General features: G+C 35.4%; 1 protein-coding gene across 2 annotated transcripts; it reads left to right on the forward strand.

Annotated features, from left to right (window-relative positions):
• Nucleotides 1-1,229: 1,229 nt before the first annotated feature.
• On the forward strand, nucleotides 1,230-10,579 carry LOC107752423 (protein phosphatase 1K, mitochondrial-like). 2 transcript variants are annotated; one of them, XM_016568378.1, is made up of 7 exons: nucleotides 1,230-1,326; nucleotides 2,370-2,820; nucleotides 6,399-6,499; nucleotides 7,018-7,183; nucleotides 8,468-8,612; nucleotides 8,804-8,938; nucleotides 9,696-10,579. In XM_016568378.1, exons 2-7 carry the CDS (start codon nucleotides 2,402-2,404, stop codon nucleotides 9,825-9,827), a joined length of 1,098 nt encoding a protein of 365 aa, XP_016423864.1. In that variant the 5' UTR covers nucleotides 1,230-1,326; nucleotides 2,370-2,401; the 3' UTR covers nucleotides 9,828-10,579. The 2 variants fall into 2 exon arrangements, with proteins under 2 accessions (XP_016423864.1, XP_016423865.1); XM_016568379.1 differs by having other exon boundaries at nucleotides 1,241-1,303.
• Nucleotides 10,580-10,796: the final 217 nt, after the last annotated feature.

The following is a 10,796-nucleotide window of genomic DNA, read 5'->3' on the forward strand; positions in this document are numbered from 1 at the left end:
CATGGTACTTTTCAAAGAACAATATGGTACAAGCTCCTAGACCATAGCACACGTCCATGGTACTTTTTTTGCTAGTTGTACTTTTGAATACTTACACCTCATGTATGTGTCACTCGTATGTAACTAGTGACACTCAAGCACTGAAAGGCATTTCACAGAGGAAAGAAATTGCTTAAACTAAAAACTTGAGCTACTTGTGAGAAAAAGATTTTGTCCCTCCATCCTACTGTTGGTCTGTGGTCTTAAATATAATCTTTAATAAAACAATGATTCGTTAATTATGAGGTGTAACAAAAAAATAATAATAAAAAAAATCAGGGACCGTGTTTTTTGTTTAAAAATAGTCTGAAACCTAAAAACTGATTGGTGAATGAAAAAATAAATAATTGTTTTTGCCTATACATGCCTTTTCATGTCTATTTATTGTTTTAATAACTTAGTCCTGGCGTCCTCTACAAAGAACACAGAGTAAATATCTTTTTTCAAAAATGTTTCTTCTACATTTGCTTTTTAATGCTCCAACCAATGTAATGCCATAAAAAACAACAAAAACTTTTTTATATAAACGAACAGAATTAAAACAAATCAAGGAAATCGGAAACCGCTCACACACCCCCTCATCTGATTGGACGAGTGGAGGTCAAAGTCGGCCTGTGATTGGATACTGTTGTGAATAACCTTCTGCGTACGCTACAGAAATCGAACAAACGCATAGAATGGTGTTTTGGGAGGGCGGGGCTTAGTAGCTCGGACGCTGTCTCTGATTGGTCAGGTAGGATGAGTCTAAATAGTAATTTCCTCCCTGTTCATTCTCCACTCCCTAATTTCCATCCAGTGTCTGTCAAAGTTTCTCTGTGCCATTATTCCGGTTTTAATTACTATCCAGACCCGCTTCTGAAGCGGCACGTGACGCCTGATACCTGTTACTTTTCTAAGCGCTGCTCAGGATCGACCAATCACAGCCGTTTGCGTTATTCTGATTAGAGTTACTCCAAAATAATTTCGTAAACATTGCCGCGGAGTATTTCCTTTGTTATCTCAGGTTCAAATTAGTTGAATTAATCGATTTAACAGATTATAGATTTTAGTGTACAAATGTCTTCACTGACATAAAATACACGGAGGTTTAACTGCGGCTTAAATTCGGCTTTTGAGCCGCCAAGCGCCCCCTGGAGCAGGACTAGTTTATCGGTCACCTGAACAATTTAACTAGTAGCGTCTAGGTTTTGACACACCTTCTGTCACTCCAGCTGGACGGGAGACCGAGTCGGACACTGACTTTGACAACTTTGTCAACTAAATGGTAAACCTGCTTATTTGCAGTAGGTAAGTTGCTGTAAATAGTTTTTTATGTTTATAATAAGCGGTGACATTCAGCTGTTTTGACGCATCAGGTGAAAAAATGTCTTCACTGACATAAAATACACGGAGGTTTAACTGCGGCTTAAATTCGGCTTTTATGAATTAAATCAATCAATTAATTAAATTATTTTACTGTTTTCACATAATACAGGGATAAAGTTAAATTAAGGTTTAGAAAAGAGCACAAGTGTGGCAGGAGTAAAAAAAATAACCAAATAAAAATAAATATTCTTGAATCAAAACTACAATACATTTCAAATTAGCAAAATAAAAATATTTTTTAGTATTACTATATAAAGAAGAAAATCTATTTATATAACTGCTGTGTGCAATTTAAATCATTCCTGTGCATTTGGCAACATTAACATTCATTGCAGAACATGGTCTTGTTATGATGAAACATCAGTGTCACATGATCCAGTGATTTCACTTTTATGGTCTTGTGCTGGCATGTGTTTGGACACGAAACGCATGTCTCACAAAGGTCAGCAGTGATGCACAGTGCATGCATGTGAACTTGGCCTCAAGAGGCCACTAGGGGTCATTCAGGTCAACATTCACGTACAGACTTCAATGAATAATTTACATTTAGACATTTAGAAGATGCTTTTATCCAAAGCCACTTACAAATGAGGACAATGGACGCAATCAAAATCAACAAAAGAGCAATGATATGCAAGTGCTATAACAAGTCTCAGTTAGCTTAATGCAGTACAGGTAGCAAGTTTTTTTTTTAAATAATATAATAAATAAAAAGAAAACAGATAGAATAGAAAAAGAATGCAAGCTAGTGTTAGAGGCATTTTTTGCTTTTGTTAATCAGAAGTCAGAAAGTCAGAATTATAATAGTATAATAAATAATGTGTGAGAAAGGCAGAGACTTGGTTGAACACAGCTCGTTCTTTCTTTTTTTAAAGGACGTAGTAGACTTTTCTTCATCAGACGTCCCAGGTTGGGGTCAGGGATTTAGCAAACACCACTAACTATAACTTTAATTTTATCCACAGGAGTCCCATCTGAGGAACAGAAGATCGTCTCAATGTCCGTCTCAGCCGTCTCATTGTCCCGTCTGCTCCGATGCAGCCTGTCCTCGGTGGGCTGGAGCGCCAGGTGTGCGTGTATGCGTGACCCGACCATGCCTGGCGTCCGGTGGAACAGCACTCGTCTGGACGCGGACGGAAGCGGACGTCCAGCCACGTGGGATTCCTTTGGGATCTGGGATAACCGGATAGAGGAGCCCATCCTGCTGCCTCCCAGCATCCGCTATGGAACCCCCATCCCTCAAATCAGCCTGTCCAAGGTGGGCTGCGCCTCCCACATCGGCCGCCGGCGCGACAACGAGGACCGTTTCCAAGTGAACAAACTCATGCATAACGTACTGTACTTTGCCCTGTTCGACGGGCACGGAGGACCACAGGCCGCCGACTTCTGTCACAAACACATGGAGCAGCACATCAGGTACAGGACAGAGTGACCTTCAGTTCAGTTAACCCTTGTATTATGCTAAAATTCTGGTTACAGTTTTCCAGGTCAAATAGACCCTAACTGGATAAAAAAAAAAAAATCTCACTATGAAAAAAAAAACCCCACAAAAAAAAATCTGCAAACTTTTAACATTAACATATGCACATTAATTTATTTATATATACACACACACACACACACACACACATATTGCAAAAACAGATAACTCCGTTTTTTTTTATTTTCAAAAATCATGCTTTTTATTATGTTATCATGTTTTTATTGTGTTTTATTGTGTTAGTTAGCTGTTTTTTTTAGTAATTTTTTAGCTTAATCAAAATAACCCAACTGCAATTTGATTGAGATTAATTGGAATGCACAATGAAAAAGCAAGATTCCTGAGAATTGTTAAAAACGGAGTTATCTGTTTTTGCAAATGAACTCTTCATATATTTCTCAAACATAAAAAAACTTTTTTATTTATTTAAAATTTTGTTTAAAATTCTTACAAAATAAGTAAATTTTAATTAAAACTAAACTAAATTAAAAATCTGGTAAAAACATTAATACTTGTCACTGATTACAAACAATTAGGGGTGTGACCAGATCTCGTGGCAAGAGATCTCGCGAGATCCGATGTGTCTCGCGAGATCTGACTGGTCTCGCGAGAACGTTACGATATCCTCGCGCAGACCTTTCAAGATATATTTGCATTACACTGGCTCGTTCACAAGTGGTGGTATGCAAGATATTTTGTGTTCACATCAGGCAAGTGGCCGCATGATAAGCGGGAAAATTACGCAGTGTAGTCTTTATCCAGTCATAAAAACAGAATTCACAGTTTAACGCGGAATGTCACGGAATTTGTCAAATTTTGAATGAATTAATCAAAAGTAGGTCATTACACTTAAATCAAATCACGATATGGACTAGTATCTGTAAATATTAAGCCGCAAAAATCTATTTAAATATGAATCCTGCATGTTCTGCCTGTCTCTGTTAATGAATGGCGCAGACGCGCGGTTTCATTTACTACACACACACTGAAGCGAGCGTGACACTCGCGGTGATTTCAGCGTCTGCCGTCTCACTAAATGTGGACGTAAACACATGAATCATCTCCAGCTGCTCTGAGAGTCATTTCATGAGCATTTTAGCGTTTGATTTGAGTAAAATTAGCGTCATATCTCATACACAGAACTGTAAAGGTATTCACGGCAACCCGTCAAAATAAAAGTCCGGTTTGATTTGAAGACATTGTGCCTATAACTATTTTTCAGTAGAATGTACATAGCCTAATACTACTACTACAAAAATTCATAAGGCTACTTTAAGAAAAAAATGAATAAATTAAGTTGTTTTATGCATTCAAATAATTAGACATGCTAAAACACAGAATTTGGTAACAATAAAAAATACAAATAATATGGTGAGAAAAAATAAAACATTTCATAGGGCCCTAAACATGTAATTTTTGTTAAACTTTTAATAAATTGATGTGAAAATGTATGTTTCATGATTTTAATTCATAAGAATAAAAGACTGTTTTTCCCTATATATTTCATCATTGAGGATTTCTTTTAAAAAGTCTAAAAATCTCGTCTCGTCTCGTTCTTGTGAACCCAGTCTTGTGTCTCGTCTCGTCTCGTCTCGTGGGATAAGTGTCTCGTCACACCCCTACAAACAATACATAAATAAGTGTAAGTACATGTTTTTAAATACTATAATCAAAACAATTAGTTTTTTTAAATTCAAAATGGGAATATTACAAACAAATGTAAAATATTTTAAAACTAAATTACATTTAAAAATCTGGTAAAAACAGTATACATTTAACATTAATATATATATATATATATTAATTGACATTCTTCTCACACATTAAAAAAACTATAGAACATGTTTTTTTAAACCTGCATTTAACAAATATTTAAAAGAAAGTTCAAAATGTGAATGTTATAAACAATATTTTAAATATCTTAAAAAAAATAAAAAATAAAAAATAAAAAAAAATATATATATATATAAAAATAAAATGGACAAAAAAATAGTCCGGAAACCTTTCTTGAAAACATAAAAATGGCATCGGTTGTGTCATACACCAACAAATACAATTTTTTTATTTCAAATGTTACTTTTGAACTCAAATTCACACATTTACTAAAAAGTGTGAGTATAAGTTAAACATAATTAAATCAAGACTTACCTGTGTTGGAACTTGGTGCTTTTTGTTTAAACCATTTGTTTAAAATATGAAATAAAAAGAATTAATAAAATATGCCTTTCGAAATCATAATAATTACACAAAGTTTAATGAAAAGTAAATGTACAGTGTGCACACCAAAAACAGCACACATTGTGTCAGTCCATTTTTAAGACGATATTCTGGAGTTTTGCTATTTAGATCTAAATATGGATTGCATTAAAATATCTTCTAATACCTTTGTCCACGTATTAATTATTCATGGGATCTCAGAATGTAGAAAAAGAAGAGATTGTTTTATAGACGGCCAGAGAGGCTTTGCGCCCATTTGAGTTTCAGACGCGTTCAGTTGCTTCTCGCAGAATCACGGGACACGCGGGAAGCTGCAAGAAAACAAGGTAAAGATGTGCAATATATGTTGTCCCTTTTTTCATACATATAAATAGTACACAAGGAATAGGAAACAGTAATTATCTTTTTTAAAATCAGTTTTGAATGTAATTTTAAGATGGATATTTGTTGTAACAATATTTGACTTGATTTGGTAAAATACATTTTTTAAAGAAATATTCCTCAAATAAAGGTTTTTTTTGTTTGTTTGTTTTTTTACGTTTGACTTCTCACACTTTAGTGAATAAATAAACATGAGCACGTTTTTTAAAAACTGTATTTAACAACTATTTAAAAAATACAAAATGTGAATATTATAAAGCATATTTTAAATATATCTATTTAAAAAAAAAAGAAAACTAAATTAAGTAAACATGTAACATTATGTATATTAATTAACATTAACACTATTAATTAACAAACGATAGAACATGTTTTTTTTTTTTTACTTATTTAGCAACTATTTAAAAAATACAAAATGTGAATATTTTAAACAGTATTTTAAATATTTGGCAACAATTAAAATTTAATTAACAAACTGGTAAAAACAGTAAACCGTTAACATTGATTCTTCTCACACATTACAAAAAAATTAAAAAGAGCATATTTTTAAAAACTATTTTAACACCTATTTTAAAAATGTGAATATTATAAACATAATTATATTATAAACTGTTTTTTAAATGTACCATTTGTATTTATTTACATTAATTTTTGTGTTCTTTCCTGAAGCTCATTAGAGCATATAGTGCTAGCAAGATCATGGGTTTGATTTAATGCATGAACTGATAAAAATGTATGCCTTCAAAACCGGATACATTTCATTTTCATGTTCATGACCCTAAATGAGAAAAACATCCTAGGTTAACTAGTATTTCCAACAACTTGAAAATGCATTACAGGTCAAACTGACCCGGGATCTAATATAAGGGTTAAAAATACATCATCGTAAATGAAATGAGGATTTTGTGTTTTGTAGGGATTGTTTGGAGGTGGAAACAGATTTACAAGCAGTTTTGTCTAAAGCGTTCCTGCAAGTAGACGCAGCTTTGGCTGCGGAGCTGCAGATGTACGGCAACGGTATGAAAGATTAACATTTCTATTTATGCATTTGGCACACGCATTTATCCAAAGCAACTTGCATTGCATTCAAAGTATTCATCTACAGTGTTGGGGGTAATGTAACGGATTACAAGTAACACGAGTTACGTAATCAGATTACCTTTTTCAAGTAACTAGTAAAGTGATTCAGTATTCCTCAAAATTAATAAAAATAATCAGAATATGACGCAAACCTGCAATAATTAAATGTTAAACAACACAAATATCCTTTATCTTTTATATTTGCCAAAAATATAACTTTTTTATTTTAAAAACAAACAAGCGAGCCGTGTCCAGATTTAAAAAGTAACGCAAAAGTAACGTAACGCATTACGTTCCATAAAAAGTAACTAAGTACCGTACTTAGTTACTTTTTTATGGAGTAACGCAATATTGTAATGCATTACTTTTAAAAGTAACTTTCCCCAACACTGTTCATCTATCAGTTCATGCACCCATGCACACTTCAGTAAAGTGTGTTTATGCATGTGGTTCAGCCTCCCTCATGATGGTGGGCACGACGGCGACGGTGGCGCTGTTGAGAGACGGGATCGAGCTGGTCGTCGCCAGCGTCGGAGACAGTCGAGCTCTGCTGTGCAGGAAGGGAAAAGCACGCAAACTCACCGACGACCACACGCCAGAGAGGAAAGATGAGAAACACAGGTACACACACACCAGCGCTTCAAGAATAACATCATCTGGTATGTGTAGTGATACGAGAGCGCTCTGCGTATGCGCTATTAATAAACGCAAAGACCTGCAACTCACATTACGGCTCCCGTCTGTAAGAAATGTGCATGCAGTGCTACACAAGCGTTCGTTTGGCTATGTGGTTATTTACAGAGCAATTTCTGTGTATCGGTTAAATAAAATTACTGTTTTAAGTTACTGTTTGGACACAGTACTATGCTAATAACATGCTTTTCGGGTGAAATACCTTGGCATAGCCTGTAAATGCCAATAATCAAACAGTAAAAATGATTTGGACACTGAAGGGACACTTAAAATAAATGTCCCGTACAAAATACAAAATATTGAAATCAAGTGTCATATTGTGTCTGTTTGTGGTTAGCTGTTATTTTAGTATTAGTTATATACTATTAAAGTTTTTACCTTTTATTTTTTATAATGAGTTTTTACTTTAATTTTAGTTAGATATTTTATTATGTGCTTTTGTAATTTTTATTAGTTTTTCTTTTTCCTTTTTTATTTTATTAGGTTTTATTTTTATTTCAATTATAGCTATTTATTTTATTCATATTTTGAATTAGGTTTCTATCTATCTATCTATCTATCTATCTATACACACACATATAGGCTATATTCCATTTTCACTTTCATTTTAGTTTTAGTCATTTTGTTTTTAATATTAAATATGCCTATATAGTTTTTTATTCATTTTTAGTTATAGTGAAAAATATTGCCTTGTCAACTAGCTAAAATATATTTAAATTGTTTTTATGGTTTTAGTATTAGTTAACTATAATAACCCTGTTGCCAAGACAGCATTTCTAATTTTCATTTAGTGTGTTTCATCTAACTCTTATATTTTATTTTATTTGAAATAACAAAAATGTTTTTAATAAATTTAATCAGAAATGTTTCTTGAGCAGCAAATCAGCATATTAGAATGATTTCTGAAGATTATGTGACACTGAAGACTGGAGTAATGATGCTGAAAATACAGTTTTGATCACAGAAATAAATTATATTTTGCGATATATTCACATAGAAAACAGCTATTTTAAATTGTAATAATATTTCACAATATTACTGTTTTTACTGTATTTTTGATCAAATAAATGCAGGCTTGGTGAGCAGAAGAGACTTCTTTAAAAACATTTAAAAAAATCTTACCGACCCCAAAGTTTTGATTGAGTGTATATCGATATCACCAGTTGTAAGTAACATCTGTGTGTGTGTGTGTGTGTGTGTGTGTGTGTGTAGAATTCGTCAGAGTGGTGGGCTTGTGACCTGGAATAGCGTTGGTCAGGCTAATGTTAACGGCCGGTTAGCAATGACCCGCAGCATCGGAGACTTCGACTTGAAGAAGAGCGGCGTGATCGCAGAACCAGAGACCACTCTAACTCTAGTACGCTCTTTTCACATGACTTCATTGCATAATTTCAAAATAAAGGTCAGGCCTTGAAATTGTGCTTTATTTCATTTTGTGCCATTTCAAATGTTTAATTGACATGAAATGAAGCTTAATTTTGGTGGCTGTGTTTCCATGTGCAGAATTTGCCTCTTAATCAGTGTGAATCTGCTCTCATTGTTCTGTAGTTGCAGCACGCTCACGACTCTTTCCTGGTTCTCACCACCGACGGCATCAACTTCAGCATGACCAACCAGGAGATCTGTGACATCATCAACCAGTGCCACGACCCCACCGAGGCGGCAAACGTCATCGCTGAGCAGGTGAGGGGGAAATAGTCTGAAAAAGTCAAATCTGACGCGGAGCTATAACTTTTGAAGCACAACTAATGCCGAGTTCACACTGCACGATTTTCAAAGACGTCGCGTCACTGTTGGTTTCACACTGAACGACTATCTGGGGTAGCATTCAGTTGTTGCTGTGTTCACACTGCACGATGGAACGACGACAGGAGGGTACAGACCGCATGACTTCACAATAGGAAGAATCGCCGACAGCTCTGTCTGGTGCAGGGTTGCCAGGTTTCGCTACAAAACCCACCCAATTACTACTCAAAACTAGCCTGAAAATAGCCCAATCGCTTTCGAGGGGGTCCCCCAGTAAAAATCTGGGGTCGCTTCAACCTGCTGACATAAAAAACAACCGGCGGCAATAGTGGATTTGGCAACACTGGTCCGCAAACTACGTTTCATATAACTCCTCCCCGAACTTCCCGCTGCCCTGTCTCTTGGTCTCTCATTGGCTGTAGGTCATCGTGATTGTGAATCGCCGACAGCTCCAGATATTGAGCATGCCAAATATTTCACGGGCGTCGGCGACGTATCGGCGATTCCCTCAGATCGCGTCTTTGATAATCCACACTGCGTGATTGTCACTCGTGTGAACGAGCACCGATTTGCCTCCGATTTCAGGCATTTGTCGGCGATTTCGCAAAACCTGTCGGCGAGTGAAAAATCGGGCTAAAATCGTGCAGTGTGAACTCGCCATAAGGTTCTTCAAGTGTGTGTTTGTGTTGTTCAGGCTCTGCAGTACGGCTCGGAGGACAACAGCACAGTCATTGTCGTCCCGTTTGGAGCCTGGGGAAAACATCAGAATGCAGAATACACGTACGACATGAGCCGAAACTTCGCCTCCATCGGCCGCTGGTCCTAACGGCGGTCAAAAGATCATGTCAGCATGAGAAGAAACGCTCCCAATCAACAAGCACACCACTCGTCTGTGTTCTCCGAGTAAACAAACCAGTCTGAAGATCATGAAAACAACTGCTCTTCTGCAACTTCGCATCCAAAAAGAGAGTAAACGTGGTGGATTATTTGGTTTATTGTTAGGGAACACTCATTGCATTAAATAATTTAGTCATTCGTTCATGAAACATCAGAAGGATGAATTCTGTGTAAATCATGTCAACACTGAATGAAGCCCATCAAACAAAAGTGATAACAGGTCACTGATTAGATTCATTAAAATCTAGCAAAGGGGTCGTTGTATTTTTATTTAAGGGTCTTTATAACTGCTTATTTATTGGCTGAAACTGTATGTAATTATATCTCAGTGTTGAATACACCAACCCATACCTGTGCACACCCATTCAATAAATAGTTAATATAATAATAATAATTATTATTATATTAAATAGTAAATGATAGAATTTTTCTTATATCTTTAGTTTGTTGTGTTTCGTATTTTGAACAATTGACTGGTTTTATCTGACCAAGGGTACATTTACATGACAATATTACGTAAAATGGAAAAGCTTTTCATTTGCGTTTTTGAAAAATTTCATTTTGACAACGTTGTCAAAATGATCCACGAAAACGACCACTGACTGTATTATTCATTCTGAATGCTGTATTATTCATGCCAGGCCAGTAGTTGGCGATGCAAGTAGTTTATTTGCACTTTAAAGGGGTTATATGATGTTGCTAAAAAGAACATTATTTTGTGTATTTGGTGTAATGAAATGTGTTTATGCGGTTTAAGGTTCAAAAAACACATTATTTCCCACATACTGTACATTATTGTTTCTCCTCTATGCCCCGCCTTTCTGAAACGCGTCGATTTTTACAAAGCTCATCGGTCTGAAAAAGCGAGGTGTGCTCTGATTGGCCAGCTATCCAATGC

This window comes from Sinocyclocheilus rhinocerous, unplaced genomic scaffold (genome assembly GCF_001515625.1).
Source record: "Sinocyclocheilus rhinocerous isolate Xijiao unplaced genomic scaffold, SAMN03320098_v1.1 scaffold3306, whole genome shotgun sequence".
Classification (NCBI taxonomy): Eukaryota; Metazoa; Chordata; class Actinopteri; order Cypriniformes; family Cyprinidae; genus Sinocyclocheilus; species Sinocyclocheilus rhinocerous.

What these genes read in the sequence shown, in the direction of transcription:
- LOC107752423 (XM_016568378.1), top strand. Translation starts at nt 2,402, where the DNA reads ATGTCCGTCTCAGCCGTCTCATTGTCCCGTCTGCTCCGATGCAGCCTG. An exon ending in GCTGCAGATGTACGGCAACG is followed by an intron (nt 6,500 to 7,017) that starts GTATGAAAGATT and finishes CATGTGGTTCAG; the next exon opens with CCTCCCTCATGATGGTGGGC. An exon ending in CAGAGACCACTCTAACTCTA is followed by an intron (nt 8,613 to 8,803) that starts GTACGCTCTTTT and finishes ATTGTTCTGTAG; the next exon opens with TTGCAGCACGCTCACGACTC.